Raw genomic sequence first — 27260 nt, forward strand, 5'->3', positions numbered from 1 at the left:
ATTCTTTGGTCATAACCAACGTACACGCATACCTAAATCTCTCTTTGACCTAGTATACAATTCACTGTCACCTTAACAAACTCAGTATTTCACACTACATGGATCATATCTCGAACGTAGGCTTTCATCACTGATTGACTACCTATCTATGGATTTGTCATTCATATACGAAGATTACCTATCCACCTTTGCTCTAATTCAATACACCACTTTCGTCGCTTCATTATTTTGCACGGAACAAATTAACAAATCATATTACACTTACATATGAATATAAACATTACTACACTAATTTAAAAGTAAGACTTATCTGAATTCAGCAGCTCCAGTCGTCGGTATATGTCCAGCTGACAGGACATACGTATACGCCTCCTTTTACTTCCCTAGGTGAATGGGAAATACTGGCATAATTCTCCTCTGGGCTTAGTCATCTCTCGGCAGGCAACGTCATCCGACGGCACCCATTTGGGCAGTCTGGCCTATCATCTTCTTAGAACATCTTGCTCACCTCTGGACTAGTTGGAATAGAATAGCAAACAGAATCAGTTAGCATTGCCATCATGAACAGCTGTGATAATCTGTCTAACGCGAAAGATTGTTTCTTTTGAAAGAGTTGATCTACTTGACAAATAATAATCTTCTTGGGGTAGTATAATTCTATGATTTGAAATGAGCGGATTTTCTCTTTTATCTGTCCAGGAGTTATTATAGGATTCCCACTTCTGTATTTCTTTAACTTGGGTGATATCGAGTAATACGTCGGCAGAGACTGCCGTGACGTAAGCTTGTCGTAGTTTATGCTCGACTTTCCACGTATCTTAAAGTTCGCGGAACGAAATTAATAATCTTCTGCTTGATTTGCGACTCAGCTTCCAATAAATCTGTTCTTTGTTTCCGCTGAAATTATCTCTTGTCGATACCTTCTTTAAACTCTGACGTAATTGCTTTCCGTCTTCAACTCAGATTCAGAAGTAGCAATTCAATCTCGTTTTCTTATTTTTTCCCTCAATAATTGTTAGTAACAATCTTCACATTCATTCTTTTTCACTGCCTTCTGGATCTAAATTCTTTTCTCTAGCGCCTGAGGTGAATACTTTTGCTTTCGCTCGCGGTATCATTAGACATTTTGACGTTAATTATTCTCGGAGACCTGGACTCCATCTTTGTCCTTCTTACGGACGGAATTTCTTCTAACAGTGAAATGGCACAATAATAACAATAATAATAATAATGCTATGAGGCTGCATCCGGGAGATAGTGGATTTGAATCCCACTGTCGGCAGTCCTGAAAAATGGTTTTCCATGGTTTCCCTTTTTTTTTTTTTTTTTTTTTTTTTTTGCTAGGGGCTTTACGTTGCACCGACACAGATAGGTCTTATGGCGACGATGGGATAGGAAAGGCCTAGGAGTTGGAAGGAAGCGGCCGTGGCCGTAATTAAGGTACAGCCCCAGCATTTGCCTGGTGTGAAAATGGGAAACCACGGAAAACCATCTTCAGGGCTGCCGATAGTGGGATTCGAACCTACTATCTCCCGGATGCAAGCTCACAGCCGCGCGCCTCTACGCGCACAGCCAACTCGCCCGGTGGTTTCCCATTTTCACACCAGGCAAATGCTGGGGCTGTACCTAAATTAAGGCCATAGCCGCTTCCTTCCAATTCCTAAGCCTTTCCTATCCTATCGTCACCATAAGACCTATCTGTGTCAGTGCGAAAGCAAATAGCAAAAAAAAAAAAAAAAAAAAAAAAAAAAATACAAATAAGAATAATAATAATAACAAAAATAAAATAAAAATACAGATGAATGCTTGTAACGGGATTTGAACTGTTACAGTATCAAACCAATTTGTAGCTGCTTAAAACGATGGGCTTCCAATCCTGAAGAGGAAGTTCATTCTGGAACTTGATAATTCCAGAAATCCTCAGTAGTGAGGAGCTGATGCGGAGAAATGTCCTTGACCATCATCGATGAGTGAAAACACAAGGCATCTTTCGTAACGGAGAGTGCAATAGCTTGGTGTGCATCAAGTAGGCAGCACACTGTTGTAGAGAATATAAGATGCTTCTAGCGAAGCGCAGTGTGCCGACGCTCGATGTGTATCAAGTAGATAACAGGTCACTGGGCTAAGTACCATTGTGTGGTTATACTGTAGAGCAAGAGACAACGTAAGCCAAGAAGAGAGCCCCCCTTTTTAAACAAGGAAGCTGAAGTACGAACAAAAATGTGGAATTAGAAATAGACTAAAGACTAAAATTACTTATCAGCAGTAAAAAAAGGAATATGCACAATTCAAAACCATAAGATATATGCCTTAAAAGAAAATCTGGGTAAAAAATAAATAATTAATCATAACAAAATAATTTGGATAATTTTAAATAATACAGCCGATAAGAAAAGCAAAATTGCAGAAGAATACATTACATCATTGCGAACCAGTAGTAAATGAAGTTGTGTTGATGAAACCTTGTGACTTAATCAATGAGAAATATTAACATGACCAAGACAAACTTGCCAAGCAAGCAGGTTTGGTAGAAAAGTGAGAGTCGCGAACAAGGACATAGCATCAAAAGCAACTTTAAACGGATGATTATAGTGAAGGAAAAACAAATCCTCAATCACAGGTACAAATTTGAATTTTGATTAAGGGTAATGTAATGTATTAAAACTGAGAAGGAAGGAAAAGTTTAGAGCGATTAACACAGGTGGTGAAAAAATATAAAACTTGAAGAAGATTCATGGAAACGCTAACAGTTGCTATTGCCTGGAAGGACAGAAATCTCACTGTGAAGTTCTGTGTGTGATGTTCATTTTCATGACAAGCACATTATTAAGGCTAATAAATTTGTGATTAACAGCAAAGAGATGGAACGTACATGACTGAGGTGGTTGTCATGGACCACGAGGATGAGGAACAAGATAAAATTTAACGATTAGCTTCTGGTGTAGGTGAGTACCAAGAATGAATCCCACAGTAATGCAGTGTGTGTACAATAATGTTATCTACACAGTAGGCGTAAAAGTGGAACTGGAATAGAAGTTTTTATAGTGAAGTGAATACCTCGGAAATTTTCCACAACACTTTTGGTAGGTTTGGTCTTGAAAGGTAATTTAAACATTAAAAAAAGCTGTTAAGCCCATTAAAACTCTAGGTCATCGTTTTACAAAAAATGGTTTCCCATTGTGTATGAAATGCTTGTGTTTGTTGGCCCGTCTCTGATCCACGTGGGCCGTATTTTTACTTTTCTCTGTGTCTAGAACTGAATTTTAACATCTTGGAATGAAACATAACTTCTTTTTCATAGCCTTTAACATTCCAGAGCGCAATACTGTGATTGTGTCGCACAGCTAGCACTGTTCTGTGGCAGAACAACTGAAACAGGTGAAATGAATATAATTTCTCTTCTATATGCTATGGTAACAGATTCCAGGCTGATGTTTGGTGCACACAGGCTGAAGATTATATTGCAAGCATCACTCTTCAGATATATCTAAATAATTATTAAATATCATATATACGTGTGTAATAGATCACAGTAAACAAATACCTACCTGCAACAGGAAATCACTTTCAAGAATAAATAGAAAATTTCAGAGGTGACCTTAAACCTTTTGATGCTAGTGTAGATTGTTATACAGTCTTATTCCATATAATTTTTTATTTTATTGAGATATTAGCCACTTCATGAAGTTTTATGACCACTTTTTTGTTTTCTGTTTGAATATAAGATCGAGCTCGTGACACAAAGACAGACAAAGTTGTGGCATTAAAAAAAGTACGAATGGAGCATGAGAAGGACGGGCTACCTGTGAGTGGACTGCGTGAAATCTCTGTACTTCTGAGCTGCCGCCATGAAAACATTGTTCATCTTAAAGAAGTGGTGGTTGGGCGCAGTTTGGAAAGGTATAACATTTCTGTACACTCTTATTGCTTTGTGTCATCTGTCCTGCGATGATCCTCTATTTGAATAATGTTGATTATAATCATATTTATGATATTGTTGTAAATGACTAGGTCCTACTAGAGAGGAACCGTGTTTTACTTTTGGCTATGTTTACAGACCTAGGAATTGGCCTCTTTTGTATCTCTCAGTCTCTCTTTTGGGGGTTAGTCTCTCATAGTCTCTTTCAGAATAAGTCTTTTCTATAGCTTTCTTGCCATTGGTAGGTGAAGAATTTAAAAGTGTGGAGTATGAGTAGAAGAATTGTGTAAGGTGTTATTTTCCAAATAGAATAAAGGTATGCTCTTTGTCTTATATTTAAGGCTGATCAATATCTAACTTTCTTCTGAAGTTTCTTATGTTAAAAATATCTGTGTGATGAACACAGAAATTGTTCTGTGTACTCTTCGTGATACTCCGACGAAACTAACCTTGAATTACATTTTTCAGTAGAACGGTTTAAAACAGCGTTTTTCTGTAATATACTTTTTGTCATTTTCTATTATTTTTCCATTCCCCTCAGAATTTATATTGGAATGGTTGGCTGTTCATCTGTGAACAGAAGTGTTAATAATAGGAAAGTGCAATTTTAGAACCAGTTGGCTGCTTAAAAATGACAGGAATGGTCATTTGTTGTCAACAAGGACATCAAGACACAGTAAAACTTTGCAAACTATGTGTTTGTGTAAAAAAAATTCTCAAAACGAGGAGTGACATGCTCCTCTCCAGCACTCACACTATCCTTAACATACAAAATTTACCTCTGATTGCATAGGGTATAAGCAGATCATTTTAGTTGCAGCAAATCCTGGTGATTCTTCTGATACAATCCAAAGTGAAGATACTGAGTCAAGCTGTAGTTCTTCTGTGCATGTTATTAAACTCTATAATACAGTTTGAAGATCATCCCACTGCTGAGAGATTGCTTGAACTGTGGGAAGGATAAATTCTTGCCAATAGTAAAGAATCACAGTTTACTTTGTAGAAAAAGATGACCAAACTTTTAGGTCTTTCAGCAACCAAAGCACAATTGTACTTCACTATATTTTCTCCAGAACTTTTTACATGCTTCACCAAAATATTCCAATGAGATGAACCTTTAATTCATATCTTATACCCTCAAGTACAAGATCTGTTAAGGGCAACTGGCTCGACGTATTTGCAAGTGTATTTCTGTTGGTAACTTTGATCTAAATGTGTTACTTGATTAAAAAAATGTGTGCCTGTGAAAGATATTGTTTCTTCAAAGAAAATTTAAAATGTACTTTCACATTGTCTGGAAAAATAACTTCTGAATTTTATGAACAGTGCTAAAGAGCACTGCAGATCGCTTTAGTTGCAACAAATCCTGGTGATTCTTCTGACACAATCCAAAGTGAAGATACTGAGTCAAGCTGTAGTTCTTCTGTGCATGTTATTAAACTTACAATACAGTTTGAAGATCGTCCCACTGCTGAAAGATTGCTTGAACTGTGGGAAGGATAATATAATTTTTTCTTAAATTCTTGTCAAAAATAGAAAAATGACAGGAGGGTTTTCAGGTGCAAATATATGATTGAAAACGCAATGAAGGATTGTGATTTGATTAACCCACTGAGATGTTTAAACCCCTCTCTTGTAAAAAACCGACAAAGCTATCAAGATATAATTTCAGTCGCCAGAGAACTACCTCTCCATAGAAAAGAGGATGTGTTTGTTGACGAATGGAAGATTGTGCAGATAGAGACAGGGACCAGCTTTTGAAGGAAGAATTGGTAATTATTCAGATAAAACTTTAAAGTGAACCAATGTAGCAGGCTAAAAACAATGTAAGGAATTGGCAGCTTTGAGGCTGCTTTGTCTCTGTCACATTGGAATAATAATTGTATTTCCCTGTTTTACTGTCTTCTGTCAGTAATGTAACAAAATTTATTTCTTGACATGGCTTTTTATAAAAAATACGTATCATACTTTTGTTCCTCGAACATAAGTATTTCATTTAATAAAATGCTGTAATATAATCATGTTTTTTATTTAATGAATGAACAGAAACAAATTAAATTTGGCCTAAAACATCAAACTTCTTACAAAATTGTACAAAAATATTTTAATCCTCCTAATCACTACTGTATATTTTACGTCCAATTAAGATGAAACCTCATACATAAATAGGCATGTTTCGACCTGGCATTGGGTCATCATCAGTAAGAGATGTATAATGAATTTAAAACATGGAATACATACAAAATGAAATGTTAGTTAAAAAGTTTTAAAAATCATGATGAAAGTTAAAAAACTGTGAAATGTTGATCGTTAAAATAGTCTTGAGCTGGAGGTCTTTCTGTTTTGGTTCAACTGGTATCTGTCTGTAAAATGGATAATACAAATCGAATTAAGGTTGAGATGTTGATTGTTAAAACAGTCTTGAACTGGAGGTCTTTCTATGTTTCAATGTTATTGTCCTCTGGCATGATTTCAGATGGTATCTGTATACTGTTGTCTTAGTTGTTGTGTTCCGACGTGGGCTGATATACATATTCATTATTGAAGTTGAACCATCTGAATTCATAGTATGTACTAAAACATAAAATGAAATAGCTACTGTTCTTTATCATTTGTCTTTATGTGTGTATACTTGTACTTACATATTCAGTTATTTCTGGTGTCCACTGGCCTGGATTTTTTTTTGGTTGAGGATTACTAAATATATATATATATATATATTTCATCATCATCATCATCATCATCATCAATGTCCTACTCCAGTCACCTGGGTGTGGTTAACAAGCCTCCTCCACTCCTTTCTGTCCTTCCACTTTTCCTGCTCCATTACTTCCGCCACATCCAATCCAGCTTCTCTAATGTCCTTCCAAATCTGATCCATTCACCTTCTTCTCAGTCTTCCAACTGGTCTCTTTCCCTTAACTTCTCTAATTCCCTTCTAATTCCTTTCCCATTCTTTTTTACATGTCCAAACCATCTCAGTCTTGCTTTCTGCATGTTCTGTACTAACGGTTCTATATTTAGCTATTCTCTGATTTTTATATTTTGAATTCTATCTTTTCCTGTCTCTTTAACCAGTGTTCTTAAAAATTTCATTTCTACTGCTTGGATCTTACTATCTTGTCTCTTATTAGTTACCAGCGTTTCTAATCCGTATGTTACAATTGGTATGAAATATTGTTTATATAATGTTAATTTCGTTCTCTTGGGTACTTTGTCATCCCATAAAAGCTCTCTGACTTGATAAAATGTAAATTCTAAATTCCCATGGAGGGAATTAGATATTTTTCCACCAATAGAGCATAGCAAAAATCAGATCAAAAATTTAGAATTTCCATTTGGAATTGCTAGGTGGGCATTAATTCCATTGTGGAGTTTTATCTCCCGTATGCAGTTATCAGACTGTGCCTCATAAATAGGCTTCTGATAAATTTCACCTGCATACACCCCAGCATCAGTGGGTAGGGTCTGACACATCCCACTCTGACGAGTCTAGTGTCAGACCTAAGACGAAATGCTGGTTAATAGAGCAAACGCCTGAAAATCCATACATCTAATTTTTTGATCTGATTTTTGATAAAATGTTGTACCTTTACTTAGTCTGTTATTAATTTCAGGGTTGATTTCATTATTTCCAGTAATAATACTATCCAGATATGTAAACTGTTCTACATTCTCTAACCGTTCTCCATCTATGTTCACTTGGCTTCTCTTTTACACAGTATATGACTACAGTTTTCTTTTTACTAATTACCATTCCAAACTCCTTCAGATTTTCATTCCAAATGTCCAGTCTCCTTTGTACTTCCTTTCCTCCCTTTCCCAATTATATATTTTCCCCAATGTATTGTACCCGTAAAAATGTGTTCATATCTTTAAGGCGCTTGATATTAAATGAACGAGCATGATTCTTAACCTAGGGAGTGGCTTTATCATTGGAGCTGGTACAGAGAGAGGTATAGTTATCAATTTGAGAGATTATTTTGATAAATTGAGTTTATTGATCATCAAAAGCAAGTTCATATCACCTTTGTACAGCAGCGTGGAAGTGTCGTGGCTGGTTGGTACCTCCAAGTCCTGGGATGGTGCTGGACATCGACTGGGCAGGGACCACACCTGCTCGGATGAGGAGTTCTGGAATGTCTGGAGGTTCTGGAAGTGTCTCGACGTTCTGGAAATCTCGACGTTCTGGAATGTCCCGACGTTCTGAAATGTCTCGAAGATTGGCACACGTTCCTGGGTTCGATTCGAGACGTAATTCACACTTGAATTTCCTGCACGGCACTCCACACATTCAGGGCACTGTCTGAACAGATATGACCTTCTAATTATGGTTACTGCACTCTAGATATTAAATCAAAACATTCTGGAATAATCACTCGAAGAACAAGTACTGGTAGAAATGCAAGTTCATAATGCAAGCTCACTGTAAGTCAGAATGTTCTAGAGGATTACTGTCACTGCAGTCCTAAATGCATAGTTCTGAAGATTTAAAACATATTGGCAATGAACTGAATAAGTAGCACTCGGAAACTGTCCTGTTGCATTAATAGGCGAAGTGAATAGCCATTAAAGAAAATAATATTTGAAAGAAACAGTCTGACTTCATAAATTATGGATCACTCAAAATACTGGAAAGTTCTAGGCTTTCTGGAAATGCGATATGCGTATTCTGAATTGTCACAGTCTTTAAGAATCAAAACATAAGTCCCTGTGCAGCACTTGGAAAGTATTGCATATTTCATAATTAAACGTAATGTTGAATGTCCCCTAAGTTTCATAGTCTTTACAAAGCGTAAATTCAACGAGGCACTTGAGAAAACAAGTCACATCGTTTACACGTAAGTTTATGTTGGTAGGGCACAAGTTCATCCTACACGCTCGGAAAGTTTCAATGTTCCAGAAATTGATTCAAAAATATAAGTTCGAATAAGTTCGAAACGTAAGTTCAATGCGATACACAACACTCGTGAAAATTCAAAGTCCTTTCAATCGTCGTCGAATAAGTAAGTCCTTATGTGGCACTTCAAAAAAAAAACAAAGTTCCAATGTGTAGAAATAACAAAGTTCCAATGTGCCAAAATGTTAAAGTCCCAACACGACACTCGAAGAAAATAAAGTTCCAACGTGTCAAAATATTAAAGTTCCAACACGACACTCGAAGAAAATAAAGTTCCGATGACAATGTTCCAGTACGTCACCTTAAGAAAATAATAAAGTCTTATCGCGACACTTGGCGAAAATAACTAAGTTCCAATGAGACGCTTCAGAAAAAAAAACAAAGTTCTTATATGGCACTTTAAGAAAATATCAAAGTCCAATCACTACACACGAAAAAAAACCAAGTTCCAATGTGTCAATATGACAAAGTTCCAATACGATGCTCGCAAAAAATAAAGTCCCATTCAGGCACTTCAAGAATATGATAAAGTCCTGATACAACACTTAGAGAAAATACCGAACTTGGATTTCGCAGACTGTCGACTAGAAGCTCGACACACACAATACTTCTCCTGTCACCCGTGTCACAGAGACGGCGGAGTGACAGACACTGAATTCGTAGGTCGGGTGGGCCTCCTTTTATACACGTTCGCATGGAAGTGTCTAGAACTCGGGTACTATCTACCCTTATAACTTCTATAATACTCGGTGGATTTTCTTGAAATCTTAACAGATGATGTCCATTGTAAGGGCTTTTAAGATGGCAGTGTCAAAATAGCGATAAAGTAGCTCGAAATGTACTTTTGAGGATGAGCTGGAACATTACCATATATGGTAGCGGATAGCTGGCTTACGGCAGCCACGTCACTCGCTGGGTACGTCACTGCGTTCGGCGGGCTGCCTACCTTCCATCTCGCGCGAAGTTCAACAAACATACTTCGGACTTCTCTCGTAGCGGTGTTCCCGGTAGAGTATATTTATTATTTATCACTATTTTCGATGCAGAAACATGTGAACACCAAATGTTGTCTCTTTTTATTCTCTTTTTCTGCCATTTTAGTCTCTTTTTCCTTTTTTTTAATGGTGTGCTCTACCACTTCTAACCTTGTGTTTATTAAAGCTACCATGTCCTCAAGTTTGAGTTGTCCACTTCATGCAGTTTGTACTCACTAATTTGGCTGACCCCATCTTCTGGCACGTTGAACGATTACTTTCCAACAGGGCCTCTCGCAGCATGGTGTCATCCGCATAATGCTCACAAGAAAGAAACTCTCAACACAAATATTTTCAACACCAGGAAGGACACAGATATCGGAACACAAGATAATATACTGGGAGAACCGCGAGGCCCAAACAGTCCAATTGAGGCTTGGATAATGGACTGACTAAAGTGATCCTATGTGGTCATGAAATTGGAAGAAAAAGGAGAATATAATAACTCACCAACCTCTAAAAAAATTATACCAAATGAAAACTAAAGTGTATGATAGGTGATCTCCCACAATTACGAAATTAATAATAATATAAATTATTTTAAATTATTGAAAAAATACGGAACACTAAGAGCAACATTGGATGGATTACAGAAATTAAGGGAGATATGAGGGAACTACAAATTACAATAGAAGTTTTTAAAAGCAAAACAGTCAAAATGAAGAAACTCGCAAACAAACCAGACTACAAACAAATATCAGTAGACGGACAATAAGACGGATGATTTGAGACAAAGGAAGAAGGCTAAGATCCGAGAGAATGAAGTACTGGCCTAACAGAAAACTAAAAAAACACTTTTTATAAAATTGACTAAAGTGGTCCACTGAAGGCCATAAAATGTAAACAACAACAATAATAATAATAATAATAATAATAATAATAATAATAATAAAATTACCGAAAGTAAAATATACACATTGAGCTAATTTAAGTTACATATTTGGTGCACAATATTCGAAATACAGAATCTGACAAGGTTAACCCATCGTTGTACTTCAGCAAGTCTAGGAGTCATTCCTGTGTGGCTCTTGTTCTTTCTTTGGCTTTGATTCCATTACATTCCTTCATTTGCTAAACCTAACTGTATACTCAGTAAGTAATACTTCTTGGTGCTGCTAGATGCCAAATCTTGTGACCTACGGCTTTTTTCACCAAGAGTCTTTTACTTTGGTAAGGGCTATCTTCCTGCTCTATGGAGCATTGTTATCATGTATGTATGTTTGTTGAGTCCTCAGCCCAAATACTGGTTGCTCAACAGCTCCACCATCAGCTGTCATAGATGGCCTAGGCATCACTGAAGTGGCGTGCTAAGGAAATAAGGAGTGAGTTAGTTTCCCGTTACTTTCCTCGCCAAGTCAGAAGTTGCTATTACATATCAGTCTGCCAAGCCCACTGAAATGCATGCATCAACCGACCCTATGAACAACATTTTCACCATTCATAGCAGGGACTGGCTGCATAAGGAATGGTATTACTGGCATCGCTCATACCTCACTCACTTTCATATTGTCAAAGCCAAGGATAAGACTGAGACAGGTCAATGAAAGTAACAAAGTTGCTCTAGGCTATACCAGAAGACATAGTGTACTGTAAACACTAGGTCCTGCCAGCAAAGGCATATTGTTATCATAAAGGACAGGACTTCAAAAGAATTTTAATTAAAAAAGGACAACTGGAGGGGGAGCTGGGGGATAAAAAAAAGGGCAAAAATAGGGAATATTATTTTCAAAAGGAAGGAAAAGAAAAAAAAGGACATGAATTATAAAAGGGGACTTGTCTATGTCACTTTTCAATTTAATGCATAAGGAAATATTTAAATTTATATTCAACATTTTTATATGCTTAAAGGTCAGATTTTCCTCTTTGAATGTAAAACATCTTTGAAGAAAATGACCTCTCAACATCAACAGAAATATGTGGTGAAAACTTGGTTTTGAATCTGAATTCTAAATCCATGCAAGTCACCAGTTTCTCAATGTGCACATATTTTGCTAAACTTTAACTTGAGTTTATCTTTTGTAAATTCCTCAAGTTTGCCCTGAATTTCTTTTATCACACACCATGGAGTCTCTATGGATATACTCTCTTCCTCCAGTCTTGTGATGGCCTCTGGAAGAAATTTAAACTTGTGGACTGCATACAGTTTGGTCTCCAAATTCGGACTTCTCAGCGTCTTCCTAAGTTCAGGCATGAAGTCACTTGCCATGAAGTTTATTCAACTCTGATTGCTTCCATTACCCTGTGCAAAGCATGTGCAACACAGGTTATGTGATGCAAATTAGAATACATAGGTTCCAGTTGTGAAAATGTTGAGATTGTGTGGTGCCTGGTCAGTAACAACTTGCCATACTTGGTCGTACTAAATCTCCAAAGACCAGTGTTTACAAGAAGTCATTATAACTCTGCATGGTGGTAGTGCTGTTGACTTCCAATTTCTACATTGCATACAGCATTGATTTTGATGGATTTTCTGCCAAAGATAGTACAAGAATATTCAGAACAGCTCTTTAAAAACAATCTGAAGTTTCATACAAAATAAAACAAACAGAACGGTTCCCAACATCCTCTTTAACTCTTTCTATATTTGCTTCATATAATGGTAATTAATTATTTTTTTCTAAACTTTCTTTTGTCCAGGATAGATCTGTGTGTTTATTTTTCCAAGGAACTCTTCATTGCAGGATTGTTTACTTTATGAAGGGGGATGCCACATTTTGCGAATGTAATTGTGTTATCAGTAAAAACAGCATTTTGTTCCCTGCCTTTTTCTTCTACCTTCTGAAAGCATGCCTGAATGAAAGACTGTTTCAAGCTTCCCCCTGAGTTAGTTTTTCTGGTGTTTTTTGTACACAAGATGGTATGCTATTCCATCCTTTATGTGTAATCTTACCTTCTGTCTCAATGTACTCTTTCTTGAAACTGCTTATAGCATTCTGTAACTAGCTACTAGAACATAGTTTCACCATTTCATCAACATTGATTATTAAATACTGTTAACCCTTTTAGGACCGGGTACATTCGCCTAAGAAGACCAACTGTTTAGCATGTGGTATGGCGAAAAAGTCCAAGGCGTTCGAGGCATATTTTTCACATCTCCTTTCAGAAACTTGTAATTTAGTCTGTAATAAGTTTTCTTCATGATTCTTTTTTCAAAATCTTGAAAAAATAACCCTTTTTCTAGTGAGATGTAAACGGAAGCAGTTTGAACAAAATTAATATTTTAAAATAAACAATATTTTATATAGACACTAAATTATTTTTTAAATGTTGAAATGAAATATCTGTAGCTTCTAAACTAAGCAAAATTTATGTATGGCAAATATATTATTTACGTTCCATACTTCATTTTCCGTATTATCACAATTTTTTTATTATTTCGGATTGAAATTAATTAACAAAATATTGTTATTGTCAACTTGATCTGAAGTCTAAAAAACAGCACAGCAGTAAGCACACATTGTTTGCCTACACTTTGTAGATACAAATTCAGAACCTCTGAATAACACCAGTACACACCTACAGTATTACACACTGAAACGGACCCAATAATGTTTTAAAATGTTTCCGCAGCCCTGAAAATGGTTTTCCGTGGTTTCCCATTTTCACACCAGGCAAATGCTGGGGCTGTACCTTAATTAAAGCCACGGCCGCTTCCTTCCAACTCCTAAGCCTTTCCTATCCCATCGTCGCCATAGGACCTATCTGTGTCGGTGCGACGTAAAGCCCCTAGCAAAAAAAAAAAAGTTTCCAGTTGTTTTCCTCACTCACAAAAACTTATTTACAAATATGTTCCGCAATGCATGTACCAAGGCATCCTTCTTGGTATTCTTGACAGTTCTTCAGCTGGTCCTATAAGGATTAAAGATTAATAATAATAATAATAATAACAATAATAATCTTATGACGTTAGGTGGCAAGTAACCTAGTGCACTCTTCTCAGTTTTATCGTTTGTTTGTTTGCTTATTCTATCATAGGTTATTATTTTCATTTCCTTGTTGACGTATAACTAATATAATAGAGTTTGAGCAAGACCAACTCCAATCCTCAGACCGTAATATAAAAAAACATGACGGCCGTAGTAGCCGGATAGCCGGTATTGGCTAACACGAAAATATCACGTACATATTATATAAACGGCGGCAATTTAACATGGTAAGTGTTACATTATAGGGAAAATCACTTTTACACGTATGAAAATGCTTCGCCAGCTAGTACGCACCACATATAATCAACTAGAATCACATATATTCTACCAGAAAAGAGCCCAACAAAGTGATTATTTAGAAATTTCAATTAGTCAAATAATGTTTTCTCTCAGATTTCATTTCACTGCATAGATGAAAATACATAATAATGGCGTATGGCCTCCGGAGAGGCCTTGTGCAGGTCTTTTTCTAGTAGACAGCCTATTAGGCGACCTGCATGTCTGTGAAGATGAGGGCCCTACCTAGGATGATTTCTAATGTTGAATACGCCACACAGACCCAGCCCCCGAGCCATTGGAATTAACCAATTAAGGTTAAAATCCCCGACCCGGCCGGTAATCGAACCCAGGACCCTCTGAACTGAAGGCCAGTATGCTGACCATTCAGTCAACGATTCGAGCATGAAAATACATGATAAAACTGTTAAAATGATATTTCTAACATCATTTTGAATGTTTCAAAATAAATTAAGGTGCAGAATTCCTTGATTTATTCTCTCTCATGAGAACTGTGAAACATAATTTGTTACCTCAGTTTTGAAGTGGTGGACAATTTCTTAAATTCAGCACCCAATGAATGGGAAGTACACCTGAAATAATAATGTTATTGGCGTTATGTCCCACTAACTACATTTTTACGGTTTTCGGAGATGTCGAAGTGCCAAACTTTAGTCCTGCAGTAGTTCTTTTACGTGCCATTAAATCTACCGACACAAGGCTGACGTATTTCACCTTCAAATACCATCGGACTGAGCCAGGCTCGAATCTACCAACTTGGGGTCAGAAGGCAGCGCTTTAACTGTCTGAGCCACTCAGTCCAAGTGCACCTGAAATGATTATGTTAATCCAATGAACGGCCCTGGTAATGTTAAGATGATGTTGACATATAGCATAACAGCACTTCACACAATGATAGTAACCTTAGTAATGAAACGTTCAGACACTAAAGGTATAATATGTTTTTACCCATTAAAGAACATGAGCACAAAAACTCTATTGACTAAACATTGATATTTAACCACATGGACGAGCTTCATTCACAGCATGAATCTGAAGGTGTTGGTAGTGTAAAACCCTACGTTACAAACCCAACTAATCCTTCAGGTCACTATATCTTCTGTGTAACAGTATACAGATTGCTCCATCTGTCACACTTATAAGTTTTGTTATACTCCAAGATCCAGCCAATCATTTCCACAGGCAAAGCACAGATTATTGTAAAATACACTTGCATCTAAATCACTCGACATTTTGAAGCACATAGACACTGATGGAATAAAACAATGTCAATTATATTATATCTAAATTAATATTTTTCGAGGAACACGAATAGTTTGGAAGTAGAGAAATGGCTTCCCTAACCTCAGACTTACTCTCAAAATGATGTATGCACGCTACAGTTTTGTCATGGACTTCAAAATAATCACGATGTATATTCCTAATCCATTTCTTTCTTAATGTTATATTCCATAGAAAACTTAAGAATAGTTGTATGAGAGGCATTAGACTAAAACCTGGTCCACCTAGTGCACTCATGTTCTTTAATGGGTAAAAACACGATCAAAACAAGCACATTCTCACATTACTGTGTATAATTACAGATCCTATGTGTCCACTGACTCATATAAATACACTCGCACACTTATATTCTACAAAGAAACTAACATTTATCGTCAACTTTCATAAAATTACACCGACTACATACAATAACAACAAACCAAAACAAACCCACATTTCCAACAATTCCGGCTATCGATTCGCCATCTTTGAACGATCGAGATAGCATTAAGGTGTGAGGATTGGAGTCGGTCTTGGTTTGAGGGCTGTTCCACCATACAACACAATGTAAAATGTTTGAAATTTATTAAGTGAAGACCAGTTTTGACTCCCTTGGAGTCATAATCAGTTCTTGTAGATAATTAAATCAATGGGAATCTGATAACAATCATCATGGGGATTGCCTACATACATCTCCATAGGTTGACAAAAAATCATGACAAAATTATACACACATTGGCAATTGCCTAAACACTTATCAATAGGTTGTCCTAAAACATAATGACAAATTATGTACACACTGACATGAAACACTTGGCACTTTAAGAAAGATCTTGGATCAGGGTTAAAAATATACTGTCATGTGTTTTGTAGAACAACGAACAGACTTGTCAGTCTTGTTACAATCAACTTAAAAACATGTGAACCAGTTGAAATAAAACCTAATAACAAATGGATGGTGTTATGCATCACTTGACCAAGCGCCAAAAGTAGATTTTGAGATATTGACACAAACGCAAAATCCTTTGTATTAATTCATATTTCCTGTTAAATGTGAGGTATTATATACCAAAATGAAGATAAAAACATAAGTTTTCTTCTTAATGTATTCAATTTAGGGATATTTGAAGTATATCGTCGTAATCTGAGATAACGGTGCTTGGTCACTTTATGCTTTATTGCGGTTACATTAGTTTTTGTTTTGCATCACTTGACCAACAAATAAACTTGTCATTTAGTGATCGATTTGACTTTTAAAAATTCAGTGCAGTGTAAAATATGGTACTTGTTACCTAATTTTATTGCTTATTTAAGTACAGGATTAGATTATACATAACAGCATACAACATGACATAGAAAAAAACATGAATTTTAGAATATACAGTAGTATTGATATTACACTGCTAGGTCATAGTATTAAGGCATCATAAACACACAGTTTCTCCAAGTGTAATATAATGCAAGATTTTAAGATTTTTTGAGTTCAAAATCTTCCACAATCAAATCCATCTATATCATCTATTCCATGATCACTAAACAAGCCTTTATAGAAAGGCTTAGCATCATTGGGAATTAGCTCCACGAGAGAGCGCAGGTCGTTCAGTTTCGCTTCTGAAACTTGTTTTCCATTTGGCCATAACAGAGTGAGCAGACCATGTAGAGCTGATCCATTTTCATTCTGAAGTCGCGACCAACTGAAGATTTCTTAATGTTCACTTCAACAGTGCGTTCTGCATCCAAATGCATTTTGAAGAAAATGCTAAGTTTTATCTTTCTTCAACTCTATTTCTCTCACATGCAGCCGGTTTACCTTCTCACTCTTTGTGTCTGCTTCCTGTTTACAATGTGCTTCTCCAGATGAACTGTACTATGAAAACACAACAAGCAGGTTCTTCTTTCGGTACATCTTCATTACATATATATAGTCTTCGGTGGTATAGAGGCGCTGCTGAAATTTGAAAGCACGTTCTACATCTCCAAAGTCACTGGCATTAGGGAGGAAGCTATGGCCTGGAAATAAAAACATTTGTGTAATCTTTTCAATGGGAGGGTGTTGTTCCAAAACTGTTTACAGAGGTAGAACAATCTTTATATTACGATTCTGGCCTCCGCAAGAATCTGACCACAGTATGACTTCTTTGGCGTTGTGCATGTTTTCCATGAGATGCTTGTACAAGCAGGATCCAACCTCCTGAGCTCCTCGTCCTGCTTTTCCTTTCAACCAGACATAACAGTGACCTTTATTATCTTTCCCACTATGAATCCCTAAGTTATATAACCACAACTGGCGCTTGTAAAAAAACACATTTGTGGGAAAACGGGAAACTGGCAGTGTTTTTTCAAGGTCAAAACAAAACGTTTCCAGTTTTTCATCCAACTTCGATTTTTCCATATCGGAGGATTTTAGGTTCTGGGCGTATGCCGCAGGGAAGAAAACCTGTGCGGAAATCTTCTACGCGGGAATCAACATTTAGCATCACACGACCAAGCGACTGCAAGTTTGTCGTGTGGTCATTTGATGCGTAATTCAGACCCAGAAATGGTGGTTGGTCACTTGATGCAAAACTTCAATTTAATGATTGAGAGGTTGGCGTTTGGTCAAAATGAATTTCCCGCCCAATCATATTGAGAATAAAAGTCCGAACAATAACCTATGTAAAGTTTACACCTTTAGCTACCAAATGGTGCAATAATCTAAAAAAATCCATTTTGGCGCTTGGTCAATTGATGCATAACACCATCCAAATTATATACACATCGACATGACTGCTTTCACAGTCCTTTTTTGTGGCAGCACCCAGCACTCCCGCATGCATTGTCTGTAGGGGAACCTAGCCCGCACAATTGTGCGTATCAACATTCAAAACCTCATGGTATTATGTACGATGTTGTAAGTTCACAATTAATGTTCACTACACAATTTACACACTTCATTGATTACATTCTGATATTCAGTAAATCTTCTAGATTAATATGAATGCAATAAATAAATAAATAAATAAATAAATAAATAAATACATACTTACTTTAGGCTTTACTGCTTCCCGCCATCTTGCCGATGAACTGTATTTTTAAATTCTTCTGCCCCCTGGTGGTCAAGCGCTAAATAAAAACAAATGAAGTACATGCTACGTGTCCCGCACAAGCACTGCAGTCCGGTCTAGAGCCAAGAAAACGTCAAATAAACGCAGACATGAATAAAACAATTAGAAATAGGAAATGACTTCCACCATATCAATACTTATTTATTGCACTTATTATGCTACAGTACCGGTTTCAACCTCCTGTATTGGGTCATCTTCAGCTGAACATTACATTCACATATAGATCATGAAGCTATGATTGAAATTGCATTGTTTGGGGAATGCCATATGATAACAAACATTTGGTCACGTCCAAATGGGGCATGTCAAAATGGGAACTGGCGTGTATGTCACTATGTGTGACAATGCAATTGTAATGATAAGGTGGAAGTCATTTCCTATTTCTAATTGTTTTATTCATGTCTGCGTTTATTTGACGTTTTCTTGGCTGTAGACCAGACTGCAGTGCTTGTGCGGGACACATAGCATGTACTTCATTTGTTTTTATTTAGCGCTTGACCTCCAGGGGGAAGAATAACGATATGCTTTAGGTCTTAAAATGAGTTTATAAAACACGGTCTCCACTTAAAACTAACTTATAAGTACTGTATATAAGACAAAAACAATATATATAGGAACACTTCGTGCACATGAACGTTCATGTCTTGCGTGTTATTCACTTCATCGGTTAACTTCTATGTTCAAGTCTTATTTTCATAGTTGTATATTGGTTGATGTTTTTTGAGCTTGAATAATATGATTTGCTTGTAAAATTATCACATATATGTATAAAAGATTTTGTTTTCCTATATATACATAGAGTAAAACACTTTCCAAGTTTAAAAAGAGTACCAGGCGTATGGATACAATTAGGATAAAATATGTATATTCAGCTCTGCTGTGTGTTGAATCTTGTTGTTTATGTTAAAATTGAATCATGTTGTCCTGTGACATCCATAAAATTTGAGTGGCATTGGATTCAAAGGGGTGGTTCCTTTCCCATCTGTAGCTGTGCAGTGATGTTATAATTATCTATGGAAGATAAGATTGAGCTGTGAGTGATATTTTATGTTGGAGGAATATCTAAGGATTGTGTGTGCTAATTTGAATATGTACTTACTGTTATTGGAGTGGTTGAGTTGTGTTTGATATGTGAGCTCGTTTTATTCTGCTTTGTGTTCTTCTTGGGCTCATACCAGCTGCTTAAGGGAAGAAGGGGTACATTCTCACAAAAATGAACAATAGAAATTATTGAATCCAATCTTAAAAGCCACAACACTCTTAAGCACTTTAGAAATAGAAGAATTCATAAAATTACTTGATTTTTCCATCAGTAACAACCACTTTAAATTCCATGATACTATTTACCAGCAACAAGGCGTACCGATGGGATCTCCCGCCTTTGGTATACTCGCCGAAATTTACATAGACCATTTAGAGCACACATCAATTAGTAAAATAGATTTTTTTTTGGTGTAGATTTGTCGATGACATTTTCGTCATCATCGATAACATGTCCACAAATGAAACCAATATATTAGACAAACTCAACACAATAGACCACCACATAAAATTTACCACAGAAAGCGAAAACAATCACACTCTGAACTATTTGGACATAATGATAACCAGATATGAAGACCACCTTTCTTACAAAATATTTAGAAAACCCACACACACTTCAAACACAATTAAAATAGAATCCGTTCACCCCGTATGTATGTTCAGTCCTCAGCCCGAAGGCTGGTTGGATCCTCAACAGCTCCGCCATCAGCTGTCATAGATGGCCTAGTGGGACCTAGTGTTTAGAGTGCACTATGTCTTCTGGTATGGGCTAGAGCAATCTTGTTATTTTCATTGATCTGTCTCAGCTTTATCCTTGGCTTTGACGAAATGAAAGTGACTGAGGTATGAGTGATGCTAGTAATGCCATTCCTTCTGCAGCCAGTCCCTGCTATGAATGGTGTGAAAATATTGCTCATAGGGTCGGTTGGTGCTTGTATTTCAGTGGGCTTGGCAGACTGATATGTAATAGCAACTTCTGGCTCGGTGAGGAAAGCAACGGGAAACTACCTCACTCCTCATATCCCTAGTACGCCTCTTCAGTGATACCCGTTCACCCCAACACACACAAAAGAGCGGCTTACTACAGCATGATAAACAGAGCATTTAATATACCGTTAACAAAAGAAGATTTAAATAAAGAATTACAACTAATTCATGACATAGCTAAAAACAGTGGATACAAGAAAGTAATGGTTAACAATATTGTTCACAAAATAAAATCCCAACCCAAAACCAAATTAACACAAATAGACAAACCCAAGGAAGATTACGTACTATTTACTTTCAATAGTAAACTAACGTTTTTAAAAAACATAACTTAAGAGTAGCATTTAAAACTACACACAACAGTACCAATATCATACACAATATCAGGACAACCAACAGCAACAATAAATACAACCACTCAGGGGTATACTGCATTAAATGCAATAACTGTGAGACAAGCTATGTTGGACGCACCGGTAGGAACTTTCAAACCCGATATTGTGCCAAATTCGCTTATGGGTGCAATATAATGAACACATAAACGCAGTAAAACACAGTCATTTTTCCTCAATAGGCTAACATATCGAAGACTATAAAAACAGTTTCATGAACATCGAGAATGATACACAAATCATGAACATAAACACCAAAGGCCCCCTGCTTAACATAACAAGAATTTTACATTTCTCTAGATCAGTATACCAATCCAAATTTCAACATAAATGAAATTACAGAAAAAACGAACATCATCTTCAATACAGTCTTCCTTGCCCTAAAAAACGGTTACCTTAAGACAACCAAAAAAAAAAAACATGACATGCGACAGAGAACCATCAAACGACACGCCTAGCTCCACCCCTAGCCCCACAACACCAACCCTCCCTACCCCTCTTCCCTTCCCCTCACCGCAGCTGGTATGAGCCCAAGAAGAACACAAAGCAGTATAAAACGAGCTCACATATCAAACGCAACTCAACCACTCCAATAACAGTAAGTACATATTCAAATTAGCACACACAATCCTTAGATATTCCTCCAACATAAAATATCACTCACAGCTCAATCTTATATTCCACAGATAATTATAACATCACTGCACAGCTACAGATGGGAAAGGAGCCACCACTTTGAATCCAATGCCACTCAAATTTTATGGATGTCACAGGACAACATGATTCAATTTTAACATAAACAACAAGATTCAACACACAGCAGAGCTGAATATACATACTTTATCCTAATTGTATCTGTACACCTGGCACTCTTTTTAAACTTGGAAAGTGTTTTATTCTATGTATATACTTGAAGACAAAATCTTTTATACATATAATGTGATAATTTTACAAGTAAATCATATCAGTCAAGCTCCAAAAGCATCAACCAAGTGTACAACTATGAAAATAAGACTTGAACACAGAAGTCAACCGATGAAGTGAATAACACGCAAGACACGAACGTTCAGGTGCATGAAGTGTTCCTACATATATTGTTTTTGTCTTATATACTTATAAGTTAGTTTTATGTGGAGTTAGTGTTTTATAAACTAATTTTATGACCTAAAGCATATCATTATAAACATATAATTGCATTGTCACACATAGTGACATACACGCCAGTTCCAGTTTTGACATGCCCCATTTGGATGTGACCAGCTATTTATCATATGTCATTCCCCAGACAATGTAATTTTAATCATAGCTTCATGATCTATATGTGAATGTATTGTCAGCTGAAGATGACCTAATATAGGGGGTCGAAACCGGTACTGTAGCATAATAAGTGCAATAAATAAGTACTGATACGGTGGAAGTCCTTTCCTATTTCTAATTGAGTAATTCGTCAATACCGATATGAAGATCATAGATTACGACATGAATAAAATATGAAGCTGCACAGTTGTGCGTACATGGTCTGAAAGGGATAACTTTTGTTATGTAGTATTTTTCGATAGGACCAATAACATAGGTATTTAAACATTTAATTTTAGTTGCCTTCCCCTAAAATACAATTTCATCCAGGGTGAATAAAATTGTTCATAGCTTAGACTGTAGTTTCTTATTCCCCGACTCTATATACCAATTTTCATTAAATTCTGTTTATTCATTTTCTCATGGCCCTGTCGTTGATTTGGACTTAGCAACTAAAATACAAATTCATTAATATATTTGTTATCATAGCCGGTACGGTAAAAAAGTATGAGACATAAATGATCGGAAATTTAATTCTATACAACTTAAGTTATGTAGTATTTATCGATAGGACCACTAATAATATAAATATTTGAGAATTAAATTTTAGGCCTTCCCCTAAACTACAATTTAACTCAGTGTGAATAAAATGATTTATAGCCTAGATTGTAGTGGCTCATTGCCGACTTTACAAACCGATTTTTTAAATTCTCTTCAGCCGTTTTCTCGTGATGCCTGTACATACATACAGACAGAAATTACGGAAAAGTAAAAAGTGCATTTCCTTGTTACTCTGGACATGACTGATACAGAAATACCATTCTTTTCAACTTCTGAGCAATGTGCAGACAAAACTCTTATTTTATATATGTAGATGATTGGTTTTATGTGTTAGCTATACAGAACAAACTGCAGATGCGAGATTTTGTCAGAGGGTGGACATTATATAAATAATAAAATCTAGACCAAAACTTTAGAACTACAGATTCCCTAGTTCGTCACTTTCGCTAGTTTGCCATAGTGGGGACAATATTGAATCTATAAGTAACCTAATCTCAAAACCTACCAGGCGAGTTGGTTGTGCGGTTAGGGGCGTGCAGCTGTGTGCTCGCATCCGGGAGATAGTGGGTTCGAATCCCACTGTCAGTAGCCCTATAAATGGTTTTCTGTGGTTTCCCATTTTCATACAAGGCAAATGCTGGGGCTGTACCTTAATCAAGGCCATGGCTGCTTCCTTCCAATTCCTAGGCCTTTCCTGTCCCATCGTCGCCATAAGACCTATCTGTGTCGGTGCAACGTAAAGCAAATAGCAAAAAAAATAAAAGTAAATAATAATCTAAGAACACTGTGATAAATATTGGCAAACCTGTATATCACTTGTGGTGTGTTTATTAATGGAGCATATATTTTGAAATGTGTATTCGCATTTGTCCTGCTTTTTGAAAGCACGGTCTTACTTTCTTTAATTAATTAATTGATTAAATTAATTAATTGATTTATTCTGGTAACCCTAAGTTTACTATTATCCCTTTCTACTCTTATTTGATTTTGGTTTAATGTACTATCATCTCTTTCCAATTTTATTGATTTTGGATTTTGTATGAAACACTCGACTACGGTACGCCCATGACCTTATAAAACATGACGTAAGACCCGCTACTTTATGGAAGTCAGTCTGCCATTTTGGACTAAATAAACCAGATAAGGTAGACGATTTGGAAGTTTCTCTTGATGAATTGAATAATCACTTCGTATCCTCCCATGTACAATTAAACGAAGAAGCAAAAGAAAATCTTTTGTGTGCAAATTACAACACACCACCCGCAGGCAAAGACAAATTTTATTTTAGATATGTCTCACCCCTGCAAGTGAAAGCGGCTGTCATGCGAATTAAAACTAAATCCACAGTGGTGGACAATATATGAATTATAATGCTAAAGAAAATTATCGACGCTATTATTCCAGTATTGACATTCATATACAACTTCTCCCTTCAAAGTAGTGTATTTCGAACTGTCTGGAAAATGGCCTTGGTACATCCTTTACCAAAGACAAAATCTCGTAGACTAAACAGTGAATACAGACCCATAAATATGCTGTCAATAGTAGCCAAGGGACTCGAACACATTGTGCATAATCAAATCACCAACTATCTCAGCGACCACGACATACTAGATCCACACCAGTCAGGTATCCATCGCAATTACAGTACATGTACTGCCTTACTAAGCGTGACTGACGATATAAGACAGGTTATTGATGAGCAAAAACTGACAATTCTAGTATTATTGGACTTCAGCAAAGCATTTGACACTATCGGCAGCCCTGAGAATGGTTTTCCGTGGTTTCCCATTTTCACACCAGGCAAATGCTGGGGCTGTACCTTAATTAAGGCCACGGCCGCTTCCTTCCCACTCCTAGCCCTTCCTTGTCCCATCGTCGCCATAAGACCTACCTGTGTCGGTGCGACGTAAAGCAGCTAGCAAAAAAAAAGCATTTGACTCTGTAGACCATGAGTTGCTCCTATCCAAACTTTATCACCTAGGGTTCTCCTACAGTACTCTGAGATGGTTGGCAGAATATATACACGAACGTCAACAACGTGTCGTCAATCAAGGTACATTTTCTTCGTGGCAATATGTGAAAAGAGGGTCCCACAAGGGTCAACCCTTGATCCTTTGCTATTTTCTGTCTATATCAACAACCTAGCTAAACAGCTGACACATTACAAACGTCACATCTATGCTGACGATGTACAGTTGTACATCCATGCAAAACCAACAGACGTTTCGACAGCAATCGAGCAAATTAACATGGATCTAGAGGCCATGAGTAAATGGTCTTCCCAGCATGGACTTATTTTGAACCCAAAAAAATCCCAAACAATAGTAATTGCCCACCCAAGACTTATTTCCAGCAATTTCCGCATGTCCATCCCTGACGTATGACTTCAAAATCAAGCTTTGCCCTTTTGCAAGAGCGTAAAAAATCTCGGAGTAACCATTCACCAGCACCTCTCGTGGATGGATCAGACAATATCTGTGAGCAGACGAGTTTTTGCCACGTTGCACACATTAAACAATTTCAAATTTACTTTTCCGTTCAGTTTAAAGAAGAAACTAGTTGAAATCCTCGTTCTCCTAATATTCGATTATTGTGACGTATACAGAGACGCGAAAACCGAGCTTCACGATAAACTACAATGTGCACACAATGCCTGTGTAGGATTTATATGTAATCTGAAATTTTCAGATCATGTTACCCAGTCTTACATCGACCTCGGATGGCTACATCTTGAAAACAGACGGAAGCTGCATACCCTGACTTCTTTGCACCGAATCCTTACATTACAATCCCCGACTTATCTGTGTGAACGATTTCATAGCCTTTCTGAACACCATAATAAAAACACCAGAGCGCTGAGCTCGACATTCCTCGCTATTCCTAAGCATAAATCCTCAACCTACAACAATTCCTTCACTGTTGTGGCCAGCCGTGAATGGAACTTCCTTCCGCAGGAGGTCAGAGGGATATCAAACCATGGAAGATTTAAAAGTAGGTGCTCAAAATATCTGTATGAAACGAGCTCGTAGCGCGACAGTCTTCTTCTTTCTCTTATTCGTCTTCTTCCTCTTCGCTTTCTTCTCCTCATGGTCCTTCTTCTTATTATTATTGTTATTATTGTGATTATTATTGTGATTATTATTATTATTATTATTATTATTATTATTATTATTATTATTATTATTATTATTATTATTATTATTATTATTCAATAGTGTGAGCGATTACTCAGCTGTGGTTTCCTGCATAGTTATCCTTATCCCAATCCCCATTTTGTAATGTTTTTCACCCACAGTAAACACACGAAAACTGTAACATGTGATATATTTCTGGAATTTGGACAAATTAATTGTAAATACTAGTAGGTTTTCTATATTATTATTATTATTATTATTATTATTATTATTATTATTATTATTATTATTATTATTATTATTGTAATTCGTTGTATGTTAATTTCTTCATAAGAAGCAATATGTTAATTTATATTGTATATATAGATATTTGTATGTACAGTAGGATAGCATACTACCATAGTAATTTTTTTTCGGTCTCTTTTTTAATTTATTCAGTATTTTATATATTTTTTATGTTATTTATGTATTTCACTGAGCGAATGATGTGGGTAGATTTGTCAGTTGGAGGAATTAGGACAAGAATTGTGTCCGTGTATTTACCATGTGAGGGTGCAGATGAGGATGAAGTTGACAAGTTTTATGAAGCATTGAGTGACATCGTTGTCAGGGTCAACAGCAAGGATAGAATAGTGCTGATGGGCGATTTCAATGCGATACTTGGGAATAGAACTGAAGGATACGAAAGGGTGATTGGTAAATGTGGGGAAGATATGGAAGCTAGTGGGAATGGGAAGCGTTTGCTGGACTTCTGTGCTAGTATGGGTTTAGCTGTTACGAATACATTCTTCAAGCATAAGACTATTCACCGCTACACATGGGAGGCTAGGGGTACCAGATCCATAATAGACTATATCTTAACAGACTTTGAATTCAGGAAATCTGTTAGGAATGTACGAGTTTTCCGGGTATTTTTCGATGATACAGACCACTATCTGATCTGTACTGAACAAAGTATCTCTAGGCCTAGGGTAGAGAAAGTGAAATCTGTCTGCAAACGAATAAGGGTAGAAAATCTCCAGGACGAGGAAATTAGAAGTACATGGATATGATTAGTGAGAAGTTTCGAACAGTAGACAGTAAGCAGGTTCAGGGTATAGAAAGTGAATGGGTGGCATACAGGGATGCTGTAGTAGAAACAGCAAGGGAATGCCTAGGAACAACTGTGTGTAAAGATGGGAAAAGGCGAACATCTTGGTGGAATGATGAAGTGAGAGCAGCCTGTAAACGTAAAAAAAAGGCTTATCAGAAATGGCTCCAAACAAGGGCCGAGGCAGACAGGGATTTGTATGTAGATGAAAGAAACAGAGCAAAACAAATCGTTGTTGAATCCAAAAAGAAGTCATGGGAAGATTTTGGTAATAACCTGGAAAGGCTAGGTCAAGCAGCAGGGAAATCTTTCT

General features: G+C 36.7%; 1 protein-coding gene across 2 annotated transcripts in view; it reads left to right on the top strand.

Annotated features, from left to right (window-relative positions):
• Positions 1-27260, top strand: part of Cdc2rk (cyclin-dependent kinase 10) — a 214981-nt gene that overhangs the window by 108185 nt on the left and 79536 nt on the right. For both annotated transcript variants that reach the window (XM_067142389.2, XM_067142388.2), the window contains exon 4: positions 3726-3900. In XM_067142389.2, coding sequence (XP_066998490.1) covers positions 3726-3900 — 175 coding nt within the window. The remainder of the gene's footprint in view (positions 1-3725; positions 3901-27260) is intronic.

The sequence above is a fragment of the Anabrus simplex genome, chromosome 1 (genome assembly GCF_040414725.1).
Source record: "Anabrus simplex isolate iqAnaSimp1 chromosome 1, ASM4041472v1, whole genome shotgun sequence".
Taxonomy (NCBI): domain Eukaryota; kingdom Metazoa; phylum Arthropoda; class Insecta; order Orthoptera; family Tettigoniidae; genus Anabrus; species Anabrus simplex.